Source organism: Trachemys scripta, chromosome 2 (genome assembly GCF_013100865.1).
Source record: "Trachemys scripta elegans isolate TJP31775 chromosome 2, CAS_Tse_1.0, whole genome shotgun sequence".
In the NCBI taxonomy this organism is placed as follows: Eukaryota; Metazoa; Chordata; order Testudines; family Emydidae; genus Trachemys; species Trachemys scripta.
Genome location: NC_048299.1, coordinates 67,807,755 through 67,831,651, shown reverse-complemented (window position 1 = coordinate 67,831,651; position 23,897 = coordinate 67,807,755). Strand labels below are relative to the sequence as shown.

General features: G+C 38.1%; 1 protein-coding gene across 10 annotated transcripts in view; it reads left to right on the top strand.

Annotated features, from left to right (window-relative positions):
- THRB (thyroid hormone receptor beta) overlaps positions 1-23,897 on the top strand; it is a 260,055-nt gene that overhangs the window by 209,819 nt on the left and 26,339 nt on the right. Inside the window, exon 1 of one of the 10 annotated variants that reach the window (XM_034760794.1) lies at positions 3,911-4,371. The exons of the other annotated variants lie outside the window; for them this stretch is intronic. Coding sequence (XP_034616685.1) covers positions 3,930-4,371 — 442 coding nt within the window. The 5' untranslated portion in view covers positions 3,911-3,929. Of the gene's footprint in view, positions 1-3,910; positions 4,372-23,897 lie in introns of those variants that run through there. 10 annotated transcript variants of the gene reach the window in all.

Genomic DNA, 23,897 nt, shown 5'->3' with positions numbered 1-23,897 from the left:
GGGGCTGCCCGGCAAACCGTGAAGCCGGTAGCGCTCGGGCAGCCCTTTTCGCGTGGCTGGGAGTGGGAGGGAGGAGGGGGCGGAGTTCGGGCGGGGAAGGGGCAGAGTTGGGGCGGGGCTGGGGGGGAATGGTCAGGGCCAGGGCCCCGTGGAGGGTCCTCTTTTTTTATTTGTTCAATATGGTAACCCTAAAGTTGCTGCATCCTGGCACATCTTTGTGTATGAGTAATCTCAACAACCAAAGAACCATGCATAGAAATAATTTGAAAATGGTACATTATCTTATATGGAAAGCTTCCTGTTGTGATATTAGTTATAACAAATCCTTTTTTCAAAAGCTTTTATTTTGGAAATGAGATTTTGAGATGCAATTTTTTCAAGCAATTTTCCCCCTTCCATGTCTTTCTACACACAGTGGTCCAAATTTATCCCTGGTCTAACTTCACTAAGGTTAATGGAGTTGTACTATGTAAGGATGTATTCGGCCCAATATTTCCAATCAGCTATATCACACTCTGTGTGTGTTAGGCTTTATTTTATGGAGAATTTGGGAATAGGTTCACCTTCCATCTTGAGCTATTCTCAGTGGCCTGCCCTCCACACTGTTACTGCTTCTAGCTTCCAGCCTCTAACCTGTTCACTAATATAGTTCAGCTGGGAATACACCTCTCCAATTTTGTTTTCTTTTTAATTTCCTTTGAGATTGCTGAATTCTAAGAAGTGTTGACAAAAGCGGAATGCAACAGCTATTAGGAGAGAACTCCTGGTAGCTCAGGAACCTTAGTTAAGTAAAGAGGAACCTTACAACACTAAATAAACTGCAACCACCATGGACATCAGAATGAGACAAGACAAGACCATTTGATGCTGAGTTATGAAATCCAAAACTGCACAGACAAATTTCAAAGAAATACAAGCTTTGCTCACACAGCTGTTATAGCAACATGGCACATATACAAGCTTGCAAGGCTACAAACGTTAATATTCAAGTCTAAAAGTCCTTGGGATGCTTTAGAAACACAAAGAGAAAAAGATCTTTGATCTTTTTTTTAATGTGAAGACTTCTTTGAAAATTCCTTGGTAAAATTAATAATACAGAGGTATTGAAAAGTGTTCTCTCAGAACATTTCAGGATGCATTGGTCTCTCCAACTGTGGTGGCTCTGTAGCCCACCTTTTTCCCTCTTGTTTATTTTTAAATGCACTTCATAACTAAACCGGAGCCGAGTGGTATATGGTAGAGTAACATGGTAGATGGACTTTTGTGTCAAAAATAAAGTTGGTGAAAAAGACAGAAATTTACTCTGAAAAGGTTCAAGTGTCCAGCTCAGGGGTCAGCAACCTTTCAGAAGTGGTGTTCCAAGTCTTCATTTATTCACTCTAATTTAAGGTTTCGCGTGCCAGTAATACATTTGAATGTTTTTAGAAGATCTCTTTCTATAAGTCTGTAATATATAACTAAATTATTGTTGTATGTAAAGTAAATAAGGTTTTTAAAATGTTTAAGAAGCTTCATTTAAAATTAAATTAAAATGCAGAGCCCCCAGACCAGTGGCCAGGACCCGGGCAGTGTGAGTGCCACTGAAAATCAGTTCGCGTGCCGCCTTCGGCATGCGTGCCATAGGTTGCCTACCCCTGGTCTAGCTTATGAATCTCAGTTCCAGTCCTTAAATCAACTACTAAGTTATGTAACTGATTTTTTTCATGTCATGTGGGGTTGCCAGGGTTGCAGTGGCTTTTTCATGAAATATGAATAACAAAATATAAAAATATGTATGTGGGTCTGCATATTTGTGTAATCTTGCCAATTTTTGACCCTGTCATTAGCATGGATATACAGTACTAGCCGTACAGGGAGACCACTGGAAAGTGAAATTAATTTAAGAGGTAGTATTTTTTGAGATTCAAGGAATTGTGGAAAACTGCATTACAACACATTGTTCCCTACAGTTTCCTGTATGGTGGGGCCTCAGAAATCTTCAGAATGTTCCTAGAAAGTGTTTATTTTCATATAGCTGCAAATAAGTGCATACGGGTAGAGGTCATAACAAACCCATCTTTTCCTTTAGATTTAAACAAGTATTGAAACTTACAAGGTGTAAACATGTTCAGAATATAAAAGCTGAAATATTTGTGTTTTAATATTTCAATTCTTAAATAATTGTGTCTAACGTTTTCTGAATAGCATCATACAAATGATGCCTTGTCATTGTACCTGCTCTTTGTGTGTCTTTTTGGTCTAATGTGCTGTAGTTACTGACAAAATCAAGTTTGAACTATGGTGAGAACTATAGAGCTAGAAAAGGTAGACAAGAGAAAACTCTATTTTAGTTTCTCCTACCTCAGACATAGTCACTACGTTGTTAGCCAGGTTCTGGTTTCAGAATACTTTTGTGGATAACAAATAGAGATACACAGAACAGAAAGAATGCAGCTTGATTTCCAAATACTAGGCTGAGTATGCACTGATAGCAATTAGAAAAGGATTGCTTTGAATTACAAATTGAGTAAATGTGATATTTGGGAATGAGATATATGGGAATAAGAACAAACACAATATAACAGTATTTAATAGTCACTTTTCTGACCAGACTCACATTTTCAAGAGTCCTATAATAGCAATATTCCATTTACTAAAGTACATAGAGATAACTTTCAGAACTTTTAATAACATATCAAATCTGAAAATCTGATTCTCATAATTGTTTTAAAACTGCTTTATTACCCACTTGCGTAGTTAATATACATCCAATTATTGGTTTGTATACAGAGAATTCTCTTGAGTGAAATTCCTGTAAAATTACCTGTTCAGTCCATAAGAATAGCAGAATTTCATCATGATTAATGTAGCAATGAATATCAAATTGACATCCATTGACAATGACTTAAGATGTTCAGTAAACATGTTATAAAACTATTTTACATTTTAATTTTGATTCATGTAATCTAAAATATAAACATTTGTGACTATTTGGAACACCAGCTATGGAATAACATTACTGTAGAACAGGGGTCGGCAACCTTTCAGAAGTGGTGTGCCAAGTCTTCATTTATTCGTTCTATTTTAAGGTTTTGTGTGCCAGTAATACATTCTAATGTTTTTAGAAAGTCTCTTTCTATAAGTCTGTAATATATAACTAAACTATTGTCATATGTAAAATAAATAAGGTTTTAAAAATGTTTAAGAAGCTTCATTTAAAATTAAATTAAAATGCAGAGGCCCCAGACCGGTGGCCAGGACCCGGGCAGTGTGTGTGCCACTGAAAATCAGTTCGCGTGCTGCCTTCGGCACGCGTGCCGTAGGTTGCCTACCCCTGCTGTAGAATCTAGCTTTGCTGTTCAGTAGTAAAAAGGAGTTATTTTTAGACACGTAGTTTTATGAACTGACAGTATTTAAATGTTTTATTTAAAACAAATAAATTTCAGGACTGTTGTTAATTAAATATAATAATTGGTGCCTTGTTATTTATTATTATTTATGTATTTGTTATTTGCTTAGGACCACAGTGATAAAATTCACAAGATAAAATGTGTCTCTCTGATATTGCTCTAGTAACCTCAACTAGAAAAAGGTAGTGGTAGCAAGAGCGGAACTGCTAAGCATGCCCACATAAGAATGTCATACTTAGGTAACAGAGTGTCCCTCAGGTCAGCCTACGCTAAGAGCAAAGTCAAACAAGGCTGAATCCTTGATGTTTTGTGTTTTAAGTATCTGAAAATTGTACACGACCAGCCTCGACCCACAAGACCTCAAATGATCATATGAGCGAGGCAATAAATTGATGGTAACTTGCCCCGGGCCCATGTTCTAGTTGTGGTGTTGATGAAAGTTGCATCAAGTGGTAACCTGTGCATGTAGATCCAGCTCTCTTTTCAGGCTTAACAGAGGGGGAAATCATTGCATTTAATTGCATTGAAGGGAAACTGACTATGGTGGCTGAAAGTGCATGGCTGAAAAGCTCTGCATCTTATCAATGCGGTCAAGTGGAGATGCTTGTGAATACCACCAGATCAAGAGAATTGGGAAACCACTTGCTTTCCAAAACTCCACAGCTCAGCAAGATCTTGGCAATGCCAACAGTTTGTCAGCCAGTGCTTGTCAACCCACCAAAAAATGGCCTTCCAGCCTGGGATAGGCTGGTACATCTTCCTGACAGATATCACAAATGGAATTTTGTAGATATAACAGAAAATCGCTTGTGTAGGAAAAGACATTCCAGAAATGATATGCTGAGAAATGGACAGCAATCTTCACAGTTTCTACATGCTTCAGTTTGGACTAGCTCAATATTACATCCAGGTCATACAGAAGTGAATATTCAAGGCATGTCAAGTGCCCAGGAGTACGATATAGAAGAAAAAAAATGTAAAGGTAATTAGAATTATTATTTAGAACATAACAAATATTTAAAAAGAAAAGAAGCCAGAGTGTGTGGGGAGTTGGTCAGGCTTTGGCCATAGATAACAGCTTTGTAATATGGGACAATCTAGCTACGGATGTTTTTCATGGCAATAGTTGTGGCTTTCAGTTTATCCTGAGAGTATTTCATCTTTGTATGTTTTAATATATTTGTAAAGAACTAAAGTGATGTACAATTTGAAATTTATTTTAAAAATTAATTTGCTATATACATTATATAACTAATTCCTGATGTCCCTTTAAAAAGGTCCCCACTCCCCCCCCCCCCCCCTTTGAACCCTGACCAAAATTATTTCTTTTTGTGCCTGGCCTTTGTATAGTGAATATTCTTTTCCTTGAGTAGGCAGTAGTATTGAAAGTTCTGTTTTAGGACAGTCCTGTTTGTTCAAGTTAGAGCAGAGTTGCGAGGGAGGTGTTATGCCTTGTAAATGCGTAACTGTCACCACAAATTTGGTGGTTTTGTGGTTTATATTCCTTTTTAAACTGGAATAAATAGTTCGTCAGTGCTCTTCTCTCAAAGAAATAAATATATGTGCATCATGCTCTGAGGGAGGGACAACAAGTTGTTTTCTTTTACTTAAAGTCTTGCGTCACTCCAGGAGGAAAGATTATAGTGTCAGGAAGGATATCACCTCATGAAAAAGTTAAACTGGTCTAAGTACCTGATTTCTTTAGATTTAGCTGCTCTTTACCTCAGAATGCCTTCTAGCTAACAGATGTCAGGTGTTGATCGCTTTAACGTCTTACTAAGGGCTGTCTGAAGTCTGCAGAATACAGACAGCTCCATCAAGGGTTCTATTAATTAAGTTGTGTGTTAAACTGTTTTAATACAATTATCCGTTCTTCTTCATTTTTGAATGAAAAGAACTTTTTACCTCAAAATTGTCTTGAGGGAGGACAACTTGAAAAAAGGTGCACATTTTAAGTAGTAGTAGTTACTTTGTCAAGAGATAAGCTGTCTAATTAACTAATGTCTTTTAACAGTGTCTTCCGATTATGAGACATGAGGGGACTTAACAAATTGGGTTGCCTTGGTCATATGACTATAATTGTACTTACCAATGTTTGTTCAGTACTAATCTTAAAAGTTTTCAAAAATCATTGACGAATTTGCCTGTTTGTGCCATTTTGTCAGCAAACTATCAATAAACAATTTATTTGTGACAAGACATGAGAGCATCCTACACTGGAATGAGCTATAAGGAAATAATCAAATAATGGCCAGGGTGAGCCCACAGAAAATTCTGGATTATGAAAAGAGACAACTTCATTCTTTGTAAAGCAAATTTCTTCAAATTCATCAACGGCACTTATCCTAACTGAGGACTAAGTTCATGACTAGTCTGAACTTTTCAGTATAAAATTAACTGTTTTTAGTTAACCAAATAGAAAAAAGGGATATTAAATCTTGGAATGAAAGACAAATCACACTGGTGTTTTATCTTACTACAGTCTTGGTGGAATGGCATAGCCAAAATGCTATTCTTTAATAGGTCTTTGATTCCACTGAGATGCATGCCACTAAACCAAATGCTAACATTGAAATGAGACAACAGTGCATAGTATCTGATATATGTACTTGGTGATTATAATAGTGACACATTGGTGGTTAGAAATAGGGCAAATACTATAAAGATTGCACTTTCTGCTCATATAAGTGGTGAATATTTTATTTGGACTCTGAAGTTTGAGCTGAACATAGCTTTATTTAAGAAATAAATCTCGTTTTCTGTGTTATCCAGCATAATATAGGAATTGGAGAGCCAGAACTAGGAACCTAATATGGTTGGCTGATATCTGGGCACATCAAACAGAGATTGCATCTGTCATTGGATTGGCATTTAAGAATTTTTTTTTCTTTTAAAATTTGTTCTGTGATAAAAGTTTGTGTTTTGAACAGTGTCCTGAGCCTAAAGCGTGGGATACGTATAACTGTAATACAAAATAAAGAGTCAAGTAGATCAAAAACACACATTTTTTAAAAAGTAGGCACTCATTATACCAGATGGGCACAGGTATAGGTGTATTTGGCAGAGAAAGATATGGTGGAAACCTTGTCTAGAGCCAGAGCCACACTAATAGATTTGCCAAAGCGAACAGTTGATGGTGTAAATTGTACTTTCTTTACAGTACACAAAGATAAACATTGTCCTGAATCAACTCCACAGTATGCAATATGAGACCACAGCATGCAGACAGTTTGCATTGTAATTTCTTCAAAGAATAGTACAGAATAGTGGGTTTTGTCAGAACTGGCATAGAGAACATATGCTGGCATTCTTTTAAAGGTAAAAGAACATCAAATTGGTGTGATTAATGAGTGAAATGTGGGTTAGTATTTTAAAATACAATACTGTGTTGTCACTTGTAATCATATAAATATGGCATGAAGAAAGGAATATAATGGCCATAATAACACAAAAGAAACAAAATGCATATAATTGTATTCAAAGACCAGGAGATGATAATATTACTTTGTACAACAACACTAGAATTCTGAAATATGTGGTAATCCTTCATGCTAAATGTTCAAATGTGCAAAAATATATTGACCACATAAATACAGTATACAGTTCAGGGCCTCATAAGACCCTTCCCTATAGTCCTTAGGGGATTCCCGTCGAGTCCTGAATAATTTGTATGCTGTGTGATGCAATCCATATGATGGTGATTCAGAATGTTTTTAAAAAGGGAGATGCGGTGTCATGCACCGAACTGAGATAACATAGACCATAGCCAGACACATTCAGTTTGCAAACAGTCAAGAGAATACAACCCTTCTGGGGAATAGGGCACTCAAATGGTAAATTATACTCTACAGGTGTTGAATGTGTTTAATGGCTCTGCTTCTGCATGTGTCAGTGTTCTGGGTTGTCTTGGACACTGTGCTGATGAAATCATTGCCTACGTAGGAATAATAATCACAGAAGTGGTTTTTTTAATGTTTTAATGTTTATGTACGTTATTTTTTGTTGTTTTTATTCACAAATGAAAGACTCCACTATCCATTTAAATCAAAAAACCAAAATACAGCTACAATACACAAAAGAAATGGCTGAAGTAGAAACTGTGTGTATTGTTTTCAACTCTGCTTCCAGACTCTTTGGATCCAGTCCTGCGATCCTTCCTTAGGTAATTAGTCCCATTCTGGGACCTGAGTGAGGGCTGTTGGATCAGGCCCTAAGAGATTCAAATGAAAATGTTTCAGCAACATTTTGGTTCTAGTAGTGATGTTAATTTTTGGCACTGTTTTATGATCTGATTTGTTTCCAAGGAAACAAGTGTTCGCAGAACTATCAACCTGAGTTTTATGTCGACAGCTAAATACTAGCATATTGCAAGTGGAGACACTCATGCCCCAATACTTCTTGTCATATATATATAATTATTATTTTTGGGTCAAAACAGGCCTTTCCCATTTGGGCCCTTTTCTTCACTCTCCCCAGTCTTTTCTAACTTGACTTCTTTGTGTTGTGGTAGTTACTCTCAGAAAAACAGTACATATTCTGTAGCATAAGTATTATTGATATTATTACAAAAAACAAATAAGATGAGACTTAATGTTAGAGAGAGAGAAAGAGAGAGAGATCTATTAACAGAGTTCTCCATATCATGGCCATAGATTCTCTATCCTAGGGTATTTTATATCAGTTCTATTCATTCTCAGACGAGAAAGTTAAATTAAATGGATGAGGAAAAGAGATGGGTGAAGGATAATTACTAAGAAGCTGATTGCCTCATTTATCAAAACAAAATCACAAGGGGAAAGTATCTGCTGGAAACTCCAAACCCAGGTTTGGGAGGTGCTTTTGAGTGGTGCTGAGTGCCCTAAACTGTGACAGAATTTCTGTTAATGGGTGATGAGGGCATTACAGGATCGGGTTCTCAAGCTTCACCTCACATAGTTCCCTCCTCTCTCTAGGAAGAGGCACCACATTCTGGAATCCCCAGGAAATTCTAAGTCTTCCTGGGAAATTCAGGCTGCTTCCCTGCAGATCCCAAGGCAGTAATGCATGTACCGTGGCATGCCACACTGCAGCCTAACCTTACACTTTTCCACTTGCTTTTTCCTCCCCTCCATCAGTGTAAGGTTCATCCAGCCCTACAGATATTCTACATCAAAAATATTCTGTCCTTTTTTTGATCATGTACCAAGTCCTTCCTTTCAGAGATGGAATCGGAACTGCATCTACCCTGGCACATTTAGGATCCATAATTCCTCACAACCGCAGCTTCCCCAGTAATAGCACCCATGGAGGCTGTAATGTGGAGAAGGCAGCCATTTTTACTACTGGCCAATGGATATTTCTGACTGGTGGTTTAAACACAGTAAGAACCAAACAGTGCCAGATAACTGTGCTTCAGTAAGCGAAAGACAAATCGCCAGGGTCAGACAACCCAGTGGTAAAAATGCCTGAATCCTGCCTATACTACAGCCTCCATACACTACACTATGACCTCGCAGGGCCCCCTCCAGAACAGAGAGACTAAAATGATCACTGACTGGGTGTGATGGGGTTTACAGACCCTTCACTAAACCAGAGCAAGGCCTGGGGCAATACTGGGGTAGGGAGGCCCCACCCTTTAGGAGTTGTGGGGCATGCTCCGGGCAGAGGGATAGTTTAAAAGGGCACGGGCAGCCCAGGGGAAGGCGGGGAGGAGCTACAGGCTGGAGCAGGGAGTGAGGCTGATGTCTGGAGCTTTGGACAGTGTGACTATGACACTGGTGAGAAGATGCTTGAAGCAGTAGTCCAGATTCCTCCCACCGCCTGCTTTAGAGTTGGGAACCTAGGAGAGGCCCCAAAGAGCAGGATTCCCCCATCCCATGGCAGACTAAACTGCTGCTACTGATCACTCCCTAAAGGGAGAGACCAGGAAGGGATGTAATTTGGAATGGACCAACAAGTAGTCTGGACATTAAGCCCTGGGTTGGGACCTGGTGGAGCAGGAGATCCCGGGTCCCCCTGCCTTATCCCCCACTCCTCTCTATCATGACAGAGCCCTGAGGAGAGGAAGAGGGGACCCCCAAGAGGGGCTGATTCTTCCCATATATAACCTCGCAGGGCCCCCTCCAGAACAGATAGACTAAAAAGAACTATGGAGCCATGGCCTGACCACTTGGCCAGATGGCTTTTGGACTGACTCACTACACTGGGGGAATGCAGGAACTAAATTTGTTGTGTAGATGCAGACCAGTGTAGCCCACAAGTTTGTTTGTTGTCTTGCAAATGAAGCCTGGTCTGGCATGTCAGAGTCTCTCAGTGCAACAATCTGTTCTCTGACTCTAGGCAAGATTTTTCTTCCAATTGCTGGAGCACAGTTTTCAGAAATACATATATGTTATACATTATATATGACAGACCCAATACACAATACGTAATGCTAACCACCTAGATGTTGCAAACATCTTCAACAACTCTTCTAGTCTTTCAGTTTGAATGGATGTGATTTCTCAGTTTCCCACTCCACACTATATAAATGGTTTAATTTCAATTCTGTATCCCTTAAACTTTATAATATTTATTGTCTAATCTAAATTAGTCTGTTTCTGAACATGTATTGTTCAGGTCTTTCCCCCAAACTCATTTCAAAGAAAAATGTTGGGGTGCAATCCTGACCCCATTGAAGTCTAAGCTGTACTCAGATTGATTTCAGTGAAGCCAGGATTTCACCCTGAGTATATGAATATTGTAACAGTTACCAATGCACCATCTCAGTTAGTTTTTTCCATTTTTAAGAAATAAGTATCTGCTTGTTTTTCTAGAATAATGAAAAACTTAAATTCCTTGCAGATTTAGTCAAAGAAGGATTGACACCTACATAATCTTTATCTTTACAATTTGCTAAATATAATTTAGCTCAGATACGCTTGTTAGTCTTTTCAGACTGAAACGTATTACTAATACACGTCTTAACTCAGAAGAGATAGTAATTGCTTAGGGACAAATGCTGCCTTGGGATATGAATGGAGCTAGGATTCTGGCTCACTTTACTGGAAATTACATAAGCATCTGATGGCAAAATTTGTCCTTAATAATCTGTTGATTCTGTATCCATGGAATATATGGAATAAAATACACACAATGTTACATGTCTACTCGAGCTGATACCAGGAAAGGTGTATTTGAAAGGGCTCCCGTACAGACAGTAATATAATTTTTCTATCTTGACTAGATAAGCAAAGGACTATTTAAACTCTCAGACCTTTTTGAAAAGTCAGTTCATGTCTTCCTTGTTAGTACCAAACTAAACAGAAGTAAATGGATTAGATCTTTGGTGTTGGTATTTAAAATGACAATATTTAAAAAAAAATTAGACTGAACATTTCCCTATGTTCATGTAACTAATTTTTTTAAATGACTAATAATTAATTTTAGGTTATATCAAGAGTCTAATGTATATAATTCATTATTAAATTAAATAACTGAGGATTTATTCAGGTAAACAGTGCTTGAGACATACCAATGAATAACATTTGAGGAAAATATATGCTTAGATATCCTACACAGTTATTCTGTAGCATATAGTTTCATCTTGTTGTGAGCTCTTACATAAATTCATGTTAGGTGAAATGGGAGTTGTGTGTGGTAATCAAAAGAAAATACCCTTCTGCATGTATGGAATGGTTTGTTTCTGGGCAATGAGGGTACTGTATTCTCAGTAGATTAAAAGGTGTGTTTGTGTAACACACACAAACTAATCACATAGCCTGATATGTTTATGTGTTTCTGCATAAATAAATAATTGCAAAGGTTCCTGGTTATTTTGTTTCAGTGTTATTGTCAAAGAAGGAAACTGTGACAAGTATTAAAATATTTGTGCACTCAGATCTGATGTTTACATACAATAAATCATAAAGGAAAAATAGTTCCCAAAATGTTTCCACCAAAATTTTTTTGATTGATTTCTAATGTACATTTTCAGCTTGAGGTTGTGGCCTTGGCTCTGTTTAATACTTTTTGGTAAAGAAGTTGCTTTTGTTCTCAAGGGAGAAGAGAAACTCGTTGTTGTTGTTTTTTTTTTTTTTTTTTTTTTTTTTTTTTTGTGGCCTTTAAAGAAATTAATAACGTGGCAGAAAAAAGGTCAGGCACAAGCAAATCAACATAGTAATATGTGGGGCTCATTTTTCAGTGCCCTACTTAAAAGACCCTAAAGGGGACTGATTTTCAGAAATTGCCAAGCATCCATCCTTAAAAAATCAGTCCATTTAAGGTGTCTCAAGTTAGACACCCAAAATCACTCATTAGTTTTGAAAACTTATGGCATAAATTCCAGCTAAAACCAAAATTACACTTACAATGTGTTTTTATAAAGCATATTACTGAAAGGTTAATTTTAAATTATATTTTTTTGAGTTTGAGACATTGAAAAACAGAGGATAGAGGTGTATGGTGCTTTGGGACTTATTTCTGGAGTTATTAGTAAACATCCCTTTCTCCAAAAGGAGTGTGACGCTTTCCACGATGAGAGTTCACAGGGGCAATTTCATTCCTGAAACAACTCTGTTGACTTCAGCTTTTGATTTATAGTTAGGAAAACAAATGTCAAGTAATCAGAGGGTGAAACAGAATGCATCAAATCTTGAGAAGTGAAAAGCACCTGCCCTGGCATCAGTGAGAGTTGATAGTGCTCTGCACTGCTCAGGATTTAGTGATTTGGCCCATAATAAAATAGGTTAGTTGTGTCTGGAGGAAGAGGTAGTGTTCCTTCATGTACTCTTTAAATCTTTCTAAAATGTTCCATGAAACCAACTAAGGAACAATGTGTCCTCCTCAAGTCCCATTCTTTGGACTTTCAAGAGTACTTTTTAAGACCCAAGGCCTCAGTTCAAGGTAGTTAGGCCCATGTTTAAGTTCCTGGCTGAAGCAGGGGCCTTACTTCAGTACATTTTTAAGAGTGGTGAATATTGTTTAACATCAGTGAAACAATAACATTAAGAAACAGTTTCTTTTTTAGTTAATATTGTTAATGTTATTTTTGCTTCTCAATAACAAGAAGAACTTAGTGATCCAATGAATAATACAATCATGTTAGTGTTCTCACAAACGTCTTGCCATATTGTAGCATGCCACTGAAGGAAAATTATTTGTCTAGGGAAAAAATAGAGACAGAAATTCTTTTTGGTGTAAAGAAAAAAGCGGGGGAGATTGAGATTAGATTAAAATGGGTGTAGTAGTACTAGCATTTGAGATGGTGAATTGTTATAAGGTCATATAGTAACTCTGTTTCTGAACTAATGGTGTTATATGTTGATAGCTTGCGTGAGTGAATAAAATGACTGGGGAAAACCTGTAATCATGCTATATTTGCGATCAAATATAAATTCAGTACTTCATTACTGAAACATGCAAACAGGATGAATGAAATGTAATGGCAAACCAATTAGCTTATTTAAGCAGTATCCTATTTGCTGATCAAGACAAATTATTTTGAAGTTTCCCACCTGTTGAACTTAATAGAAATTACCTACCAAAATCACTGAAGTTTAAAAAAGCTGCTTTCCTGTAAATGCATTAACAAGCAGCGGGGAGTTCATGTATGTGTGTGAGGCGTGGGAGGTTCATGCAGATAATTCTGTAAAACAAAATCAATAAAGCTGATGACAGATTAAGATGCTAAAATTTGTAAAATTAGACTCCTGTTTGGGTCAACAACACAGCACTATTGGATTTTCTATGGGTTAATGCTGAAAAACAGGATTATTGATTTTAGGATTTTCAGCATATCCCCTCTGGGAGTTCTTAGAAGGTCTTTATAATGCTTCACACTTAAATTGACAACTATAGTGACATAACTGTCCTTGCCTTAGTAATCATTGTCTAATCATATTGGAAGGGGCTGAAATGGTTTATAAATGATTATTTCTAACAAACAGTTGGGAGGGTTGTCTGGCCATAGCCTTCTTTGTCTGGTGGTCATTGCTACCTGTCTGCCATCTTCCCCAGGAATTACAGTCACAGATTAAGACCTTCGACTGTCATAAATCTGCTTCCCAATATGTTTGATTGGCAGGGGAGCTCACAAGCCATCCCAATATAAATAGGATTTTAGCACATAAGGTGCTGCTCCAAAGTAAAACACGCTGTTTTGCAATCGACTTTGTTGGCGTTGTTTATTCATTTCTCCTTTCCCATTCCATGTGTATGCATGTCTGTGTGTGCATGCATGCATGTGTGTGTGTGTGTATATGTAAAGTAGAAGCTGAGATCAGATAACAAAATGAGCTACTGTATGCAAGAAATATATGAAGTGCATCCTGCTGCTGGTAGCAATTGCTACATGCAGTCCGCCGATTATTGCACATATATTGAAGATAGTCAGGGTTACAGCAGTTGTGATGCTCAGGTCCTGCACAGTAACAACATATATATGGAACAGGCCTGGGCCGTGAATCAGCCATATACCTGTAGTTACCCTGGAAACGTGTTTAAAAGCGAGTACTCTGACATGGACATGGCCCTGAATCAGTACAACCAACCTGAATATTTCACAGAAGAAAAACCTACTTTTTCTCAAGTGCAGTCGCCATCGTACTCTCAGAAGAAAGGTAGGGGCAATTTATTTACATAACCACACAAAAAGATCTGTTTTTGTTTTTTTGTTTTGCTTTAAACTTGCAGTTGCATCAGTTGGCTCAGATACATCTTTGAATGTGAAGGCTGCCTGTTCAAAATTGAAAGCAGCAGCAGGTTGCTAGGTGATTGAAAGATTTTCTGTGAATGATGAGGATTTCCAAGCACTTTTTTCTTAATCTGTAAAAGCCATTTTCAAATATATCGCTAGTTCTGCATATTGCATGTTCGTTACGTTCATTTACTGTATTTCATCAGACTGAATGAGAAAGTTTCCCTTGCAAGATGTGTTCACTGTGTGTCCTTCAGTTGGATATGCTTCATATTTTCTGGTTATATAAAAATAATTTTTGTTTATCCTTGACATCATTAAATGTTAATAGTGTTTAATTGCTAAGTAGCTCCATATCAAACAGAATTTGTTAAAAATAGAACTGTAAATGTTCATTAAAAAATAAATGATTTAATTTAATATAATTGATGTGCTTAAAATGAAAAGCTGAAAAGCATGTAGTTTCTAATTATTTAAGGCAGTAAAGACTAGAAATTCAAGAATAAAAGATAATGCAATAATGACACTTTATTTTTCCCTCTAAAAAGTTGATCTAATCAAAATGTTTGTAGAATATATTCCAATTGTAATATCCAATCCCCGTCGGGTTAAATCACTGTTCATTTTTAAATTTTCCATAACATTCCTTTATAGAATTTCCCCTGTTGTTTTTAAATGGATAAAATAGGTATAAATTTTCAAAAAGAACCCAGAATATTAGCAACTGTGTGCAAATATTTTAACATTATGCATTGTCTTTGAAACTGGCTTAAAACTTGATGCAGGCATTTTATAAAAATACATTATATATCTGCATTAAGATATATTTCACTTAGCCTAATTAAAGAATATAAGGGCAATATCATTTGTATCAAGATGGTGCCCTTTAGTTGTTAAGACCTGTGTGCAATTAATCAAAAACCTAGTGAATCTGATGTAACTAGCTAGGGAACAGACACTATTTGCTATTTTAAAGTGGCTTTGTAACCAAAAGTATTTAATATTATTAGGAACACTGAAAACCCTATAGGAAATATTCATTAGAACTTGGTGCAATAAATCTGTAACTTCAGTAGAAAAAATATCTCTGTACTGTATTTCAAACAGCATAGTTTTTCATGATTATAAAGGCATCTGTCTAAAAACTAATCCAAATCTAGGAAAAAAAACCCCAGAGAACGTGATCATATTAAAGATTAAATAGTGCATGTTTTTCTACTTGTAACATTTTAAAGGTCTTTTAAACTAGGTGGTTTTAAGTGATACATTTGCAACTTTGTTGTAGACTTCGTTCATATCTTTATCTTTGGCAGTAAGATACCGGTCATGATGAATTTATCATATAAAATAGGGATTTGCCACTGCATGTGTCATTTTACTATGTTAAAGGATCCTAAGTAATAATTATCTATGTCAAGGCTTAAAACAAGTTGTTTTAGCACACAGACGTGATATTTTTAGTAATCCATGAGCAATATTCCTACCTGTTGGTAGGGCTTAATTTCCGAATATAGTGTAATCATTTTTAAAAACTCCCTGTTCAGTGTTTGCAATATATTGCACCAATTTCATCAGAAGTCTCAGAGATTTTCATTGGGAACAGGCTCTCAATCACACTTAAATGTTGGTGCCTGTTTCACATTGATCATGTACAGAGAACATGCACAGTTTTTATGGATTCTTTAAACCTTGATCTCCGTGGACAGCAATAAAATATCAAACCTAGTCAAACGCTATGTTTGCCAAACAGAAGAAATCTAAGAAGTTGCAGGCATGTTCGTATTTCTTTTTTATGTGATGCTTTCAGCCAAACTGTCATAAAGTTAACACATGTGTTAATCCTGTCCTGACAACAGAAGGCACTGCACAGGACGAGTGTGTCTGTATTGATCCAAAATTGATTTTTTTGTTTGTTAGTGAAGCCTTAGTAATAGCTCATTAAGGCAAAATTAAGACTCAAGACAGGTGTCCTTGAGCAGTCCTTATAATTGCAACTGAGCTTTCTGTTAGTTCCATGAAATTCTTATTAGTCTCAATAATGTTCATGCTGTTCACTTTGTATTCTCCAGTAATAAAGTTGTCTAAACTTTTAGTCTTCCGTTTATTCCCTATTAAAAGATAAAAACAATTCAAATCCTTCAGATGCTAAAGGAAGCCAGTGTTAATAAGTAGGTCCTTACTGTCTCCCTTACCTCTCAACCCCTCACAGAGAAACTGAGGAACTCACTAATAAAAATCAAGAACAAAAGGCCCATGTGACATGAGGGATAGTTACTAAAGGAGAATAATAAGTTCTTAGAAAATTAAGCCAAATGATCTAAGACATCAGAAAACACCTTATCCGACTCCTAGCTATCATTGCACACTAACAGTCTCATTATTGTACATTTTAAATCACAGTCCTTGATGAGATACGTGAATATTAAGGAAAAATTGTGTAAGTTCTTGAAAATCAGGGGCAGCTGGGTGGTGTCTGCTTCCTAGTTTTTGTGGCAGTCAGTAACTTCTGTGCTGTACTGCACATTATTGAAAGATGGCAGCACATTATTATTATGAGAATTTATTATTTGTATGTTGGTCGTGCTTAGAGGCCACGGCCCGATGTAACAGGCAAGGCAGACACAGAGGACTAACTTGCTCTGTTTCTGTCTGTAGTAGCTATTTTTAGCCATTAGAACAGAGAGCTGAGTGCTCTTCCCAAAAGGGCCTGAACCTGCAAAACTGTATACACTCTAGTTTCACTGACTTCAGTGGACTGCTCACATAAAGTAGAGCTTTGCAGAATCAGGCCTTTGAGGCATAGTTGAGAATAAAACACCAGTCAGCTGATACCAAGTTTTCTGTTCCATGGACTTCAACCTTAGTATGGCCTGATGAAGGGGGCCAACATAAGGTCTTCTTTACCATTTAAGTCTTGCATAGAAGCTACATGGCTGTCAGGCATCGGAGTTCCTAGACAGGGTGTCCATGTACCATCTCTGCACCAGCCTTGAGTAGGCCAGTGAGGAGAAATGCATTGTGGCAGGTAGGGATGAGCCAGTTGAGGGGCCATAGAAAATATGTTTATAGAAGTCCAGAAGCTCCAATATCCCATGAAACTGGTGTGAAGGAACTGTGTATGCTATTCCCGCCTGTAGGCTGAAACAGGATGGGACTGCAGAACAGCTTCCTCCCTGAACCTAGGTTTGGGGTTGGATTTCACCTCCCCAGCTGCATAAAGCTCATGTACTTGGGTGAAATCCTGGCATCAGAGATATTGATGGCAAAACTCCCATTATTTTCAGTGGGGCCAGGGTTTCACTCTCAGACCTTATGTAGGTGGAGTAAATTTCACCCTGTGTGAATAAAAAATATGCAAGTCAATAAAGGTTTGTAAGCTGGGACTCTCTGAGTCCAAGGTTAGATGGTGACAAAACATTCAACCTGTCTGTGTCTCAGTTTCCCCATCTTTACAATGAGGTTAATGTCCACATTTGCAAAATTCTTTAATATTGTGGGATCAGAGGTGCTGTGTATTTTCAAAGTATTATTCTTATCTCTTTATATCTTTTTTGCCAATTTACATGCAACTAAGAGTACATACACTATGGTAGTCACAGTATACCAATTAATTAGTCCAAACTGAGTTCCTAACAGTGTGAAAGTCATTAGGTTATTTTCTGAATCCCCAAGAAAATGTGAGGTAGAGAATTGTTTGTCAACCTGTCTCCTTAAAAGAGCAATTTAATATAATATAATTAATTAAACTACACACAATTAACAAAACAGTAAATAGAGACTGATCATTTTGTCATCTCTGGCCTTTGCAAGGAAACAACTGCCTGCACTTTAGCGGTCATCTTCAGGGCTTACAAAAAATAGATATTCCTGGCTCAAGTGAGTAATTTAGGGATGATTGTGATCAGAAAAGGGGCATCTTTGCAACTGAAAAGATCAGGGTACATTTGGAGTCGTAGCTGCTTGATTTTTTGCAGTGACAAAAAAAAGTTTTGACTGCCTTTTACCAGTGTTAGCCAGCAGAACCAAAAGAGCTGTGGGAGAGCAAAAGGGATTCTACATTTGCCTTGCACATCACCAGCAAAATTGTTAACTAAGTGTACAATTTTCAATAGCACCTAAGTGATTTAGGATGCTGTTTCATTCACTTTCAGTGAAACTTAGGAGCCTAAGTCACTTCTGAAAATAGGACATAGACTCCCAAGTCACTTAGATGTTTCTTTGAAATTTTTAACTTAAGTCCCAAATGCAGAATGCTTAATATTGGTAATAAGGTCCAAGTCAAAAAGAACACGGCTTGACTTTTTTAGCATTATTTACACTAGCACATTCTGTATCTATAGTTAGCCACAGATGCAATTGCTCGAATGCTGGCAGCAGTTTAAGAGAGAGTGCAGATAGAACTAGACTGTTTTCAACACCATGTCAAGAACACTTGCTCAAACTCTGATATTATTGATAAAGATTCTGAGCCCAACCTAAATGTTGTGGGCTAGCCCTTATTAAAAAAAAGTTACATGTTTACTTGTAAACCGAGCACAGTTGGAATCACTGTAAAGAAAATAAACAGGGAGCCCTGAAATGGCATCTTTGCAGTCACTTACCAGAGTTTAGTGATACTGTGAGACAAAGAATAATGTAAATGAAAGTCAAAAACACAGGCCAGCAAGCTAAGCACCTGTCCAGGGAAGTGTGAATTTGTTTAATAACATTTTCTCTACTTCAGTGCTTTACAAAACATGAAGCACTTTTTCTCAAAGATAACTTTTGAATAAATGAGGAAGAGAAAACAGACAGTTTTGAAGAGGTCCAGTCAAAACTGATCAAACAAAAAACTGAAGATAAATAATAATAATACATAGTATCTTTCCCCATTTTTCAGATGGGAAACATTTGGCACAGAAAGGTTAAGTACAAAAATGCCTATTGTAATACAGCAATTCAGGGCCCATAACAGAATAGAACTCAATTTCCCTGGCTCCCAGCCCTGTGCCTTATCCCAGGAAAACTCTCTCTCTTTCTCTCTCTACATTTGCACACACACACACAACCTGTCTCTGCATTTGGTTGATTCTGGTCACTTTTTTATAATTGTTGGGTGTTACAATGTGTTAGTATCAGATTGAATCATCAGAACATTAATGTAAATTTACCTTTCAGGTTTGATACAGTACAAAATAGGTCAACATAGTAATAAATATTTGTTCTTCATTTTCACAGTACAATGCAGTGTGTGTCAGTACTATCTTAGGGACAAGTCCCAGAACACTTATGTTAATGAGAAGCCCTTTCTCATGCAAGTGCAAGAATAGGTCTGTGTATACTACCATATGCTTAGGGCCGTACCAAATTCATGGCCATGAAAAATGCATCACAGACTGTGAAATCTGTGACCACCCCACCCCTCCAACTCCTTTTTGGGCCAGTACCCCTAAAATTACAACACTGTGAAATTTCAGATTTAAATAGCTGAAATCATGAAATTTATGATTTTTAAAATCCTATGACCATGAAATTTACCAAAATGGACCTTGAATTTGGTAGGGCCCGAAATATGCTGTAGCGCATTGATATAATGAAAATGCACTAAAATACTAATATTGTTAAAAACAGATCTCTTTTCCTGTGCAAAGGCTAAAATGGGTTTTTCTGCTTGTAAGCAATGAATCTAAGATTGCTCTGTTGCAGCAGCAAGAATGTAACAGTAAACAACTATTGGTACATAGGAATTATTTTTTCAGATCTATGTCACACATCCCACTCTTCTGTTGCTGAAAGTGGTCATAGAGTTTTTCTGAACTGCAGTTTATTAGCTAGCCTAATATTAAAACATCTGACATATTTGTCAGCACAGTGGGATGCTCAGACCTGAAGGCCTGGGTGCTCCTACAACTTGAGAAGTTCTTAACTTTTATTATAACTGAAGCTTGTTCTTTGACTCTCTAAAAATGGGTTTCCAATTCTCTAGAGAACAGAAACATTTAGAAAAGATATATTTTCCCCAGCAAGAGTTCAGGGGCATTTTATGGAGGGGGGAGACATTTTCTTTTGATTAGGTGATTGATCCTATGAGTTTCCAAGTGCCTTTCATGTAGCATAAAGCTCTGTGAGCTCCCAATGGCCGTAAGTGGACGTTGAAGACAATTGGCCTTTCACAGGAGATATTCTGCACCTCACGAGATTGGCCCCATAATATTAAGTCCATTGCAATTAAAAGCTGCAGGACAATTTAATAGTCTATAAAACAGACACTTCCGCCCACATGGAGCTGACTAAATAGAAACAGACCACCTGCCAATAGATGTGTATTTGAAAAGCAGGGCAGGGCCAAGCTGTATAGGCAATAAGATCCTCCTGGGTTTTGTGAGTGGTTGTAGAGAGGTTTTGCTGAAGTATTTTTGAGTTTTCTTTCTTTATTCTTTTTCCTAACTGTATTTGAGGGAGTGGCAAGAATAGCAAGCTGTTATCTGTTCCATTTCCCCTCAACCTTGGAAGAATGCCATGGGCCATGAGTGCTGCTGCAAGTTGTCAGCTCTTCAGATTATGATACACATGTAGCATTCAAAAACAGACCACAAAGTATGACAGCCTGGGTCATCCTCCATAGATCAACAGATCTGATTCTCTTTCAGCATTGCCAGAAGCTGGGAATGAGCGACAGGGGATGGATCACTTGATGATTACCTGTTCTTTTCATTCTCACTGGGGCACCTGGCACTGGCCACTGTCGGAAGACAGGATACTGGGCTAGATGGACCTTTGGTCTGACCCAGTATGGCTGTTCTTATGGATGATAACCATGATAACTCCTACGAGAAGTAAACTTTTCCTGCCATACCTGTAGAAAGATGCTATAGGCAAAAACTCAATTTGTTCAGGTATTATGGATTGAAGACAGGATTGCACATAGTGGATTATGACACACATTACTCTAAGGTAAGGACAACTATTCTGCTGAGCATTTAGTCTTGCCAAGAGAATAAGATTAGTCAGATTGGCAGGTGGTAGTCTGGAAGGCAACGGAGTTATCTGTTAGACTGCAAGAGAAATACCAAACATCTGACAGGTCAAGGTCATTAACATTTATTTGTGTTCTCCCATTCAGAGCAAAGGTTTGCAGTTGGGAATTAAGATGAACAATGTCAATTGTACTGGATGGATAAACGGATAATGATGAGGATCAGACACCAAGCTGTATGCAGCGTGCTGTGTCTGTCAGATGAGCTTGACAGGCGCACCGTACGCCTGAGTTGAAATGACCAGGGAATAAAGTTGGTTAATATTATAACTCGCAGTGATATAGATATTGCTTTCACTAAGAATTTCTTAGCAAGTGCTGGATGGCTCCAGCTTAACTATTGAGTATAAATTCTGACTAAGCACTGCAACAATAATCAAGATAAGAGACTGTAAACCTCACAGAGGATTTATCATTGGTCATGAGATGCTGGTGGCAGAACACCTGGGTTATCCTGTCCAGACAAGGTCTGCTTCTCCAACGTTGGAAATTATATTTTCAGCCAGAAATTATTAAATGCACCAGAGATGTGAATTTACTGCCGAAGTGAGAGACAAATCTCCATCTACCTTTCCTCTCTCTTTTTCCTGGCAGCTGCTGCTGAGAGGGAACGGAAGAGGTGTCTGCTCCTTTATCCCTTCCTGAAACTCAGTTTAAGTTATTTGGGTTATTTTTCCCTGGGAATAAATCTAATGCCATTCTACTGCTGCCCACAGTTTTCCCAAGCAGCAGCACTGTGCAGTAATGCATAATTTCTATGCTGCTGACAGATTTAGAGTAGCAGCAATTAATTTCTCTCTCCTGCTGCTTGATCCAGCTATAAGCAATAGCAAAACGCACGGGGGCTGCTGTTGGAAGACAACACTTCACTGATTTATGCTTAGATCACAGTTGGAAGGTTATCGTCACAACCATAATGGCTAGAAACGTATTTTTGTAATAAAAGCTTAGATTTATAGGAATTCATTAAGTAGGTCCCCTCATTCCCTTTGGGCAGATTCTTGCCTACTTGGAGCATGTGGATTTTTTTAAACACTGCTCAGGGCCCTATTTCTTGCTCCCCAGTAGCTGGTGGCCCAATAAGTTGCTGGGAGAAAATGAATATGATTCTCAGATTTTTTGAATACAAAGATTTTGGGGCAGAAATATAAAAAAGAGAGTTTATCGCTTTCACTTCTCCAAAAGTTTAATCACACACGTGCCTGCGATAAGAATTCTCTGCCAATATTTCTTATTGACTTAGTAGAAGAGCAGCACCAGTCCTACCTGCAAAATTGTAGACTAGGAGCATAATCCTGCAAAGTACTGAGCACCCCATTTCACATTTTAAATCAGTGGGAGAAGAGGGCACTTAGCACATCGTAGGGTCTAGTTATACGTGTCTAAGATCAGTACGATGAAAACTTAATATTGGGTACAAACAACCCATCTTACTTTGGACTGTTCTCACATTCAATATTGCCATTTTTATTTTCTAAACTGGAGTGTGTCTTTAAAGCCGTGGTCTTGCAGTTCATTTGCCTTCTTGCCATGTAGAAAAAAGTTTGCTATGATCCTTAAAAGTGGGACGTTCCAAGGCAGAGAGGGATAACAGGAATGGTCGCATATCTGCCCTAAGCAAGTAGCCTCGCAGAGGGGAACTCTCCGCCAGCTCTGCTGCCTCCTGGTCTAGCCCACCATGATGTATGTGGAGGCAGCCAGGAGGAGGGGGAGGAGGAGTGGTGGAGCAGAGCTCCACTATTTTTAATCCTTCACTGGCAGAAGGTCCATTAGGCATCTGTGGTGTAAATTAGAATGGGCCCCCAGCTGCTCCTGCCTTCTCTGGGGCAGGCAAACAGAGATCAAGAAGCCGTGATGAGCTTTGTGTGTGCAGCTTGGACACAGTGAGAATGATGGCCTAAACCTAAATACTTGGCAACTTACTAGGTCCCTTGGGACCTTTTACTTTCAGCAGTTTCTTGCTAATATAAGGTCTTGGTAACTTCCCCAAATTCCATATGCCAAGTGGCACGTCAGTAACCCCCAAGTTGCCCTGGGGTTGGCCAGAAACTCTCAAACACCCTCATTTTGTCTATCTCAACTCAATATGCCTTTGATTTAGTCCTACTTCCCAGTCTGATCCCATTTTTCTCAGGACAGATCCCGTCTGATTTTTCTAAAGTCGTCTTTCAAAGAGCAGTTTCAGTTTCTAGTTCATTACTTCTGGGGCTTGCCTCTCTGATGCGTTAGGCACAAGAAACCAGCAGCAGTCCACCTTGTAGCATAGCCCCAGTAGCTGTCTTCTATTGTTTTTATGATTATTGTTATTTATTATTTGCATTGTGGTTGTCTGCTGAGTCCCCACTCAGATTTGGGGCCCTATTGGTCTGAGGGTACTAGCACATGTCTGTCTAACCACACTGGGAACTACACTTCCCGGTGGCTATGTAACCATACCCTGAGTGCTGTATGAACACACAAAGTGACACAGCCCCTGCCTCGAAGTGCTTACAGTCTAGTATAAGACAAAACACCACAAAGAGGCTCAACAAACAAGTGGAAAGGATCATGTTTACAGAAGTCTCCATCCAAAAGAGTCCCTCTAATTGCATTTGTTTTTCAGTTTTATTGACTAGTTTTGGTAACAATCCAGCCTTAAAAATGCCCAGTGCAGGAAAGATTTTTAAAAAGATATATTTACAAACCTTTGCAAAAGAAATAACAATCCTGCCTTCTAAAAACCAGGGCAAGCACTTCAATACCAGGCATTGGTCAACTAGTAAACATTCTGTTCAGTTTCTCCTTTTCCCCTGTGGGTGGCACCAGTATCTTCTCTCTCAGAGGCTCTTCAACTGGGATC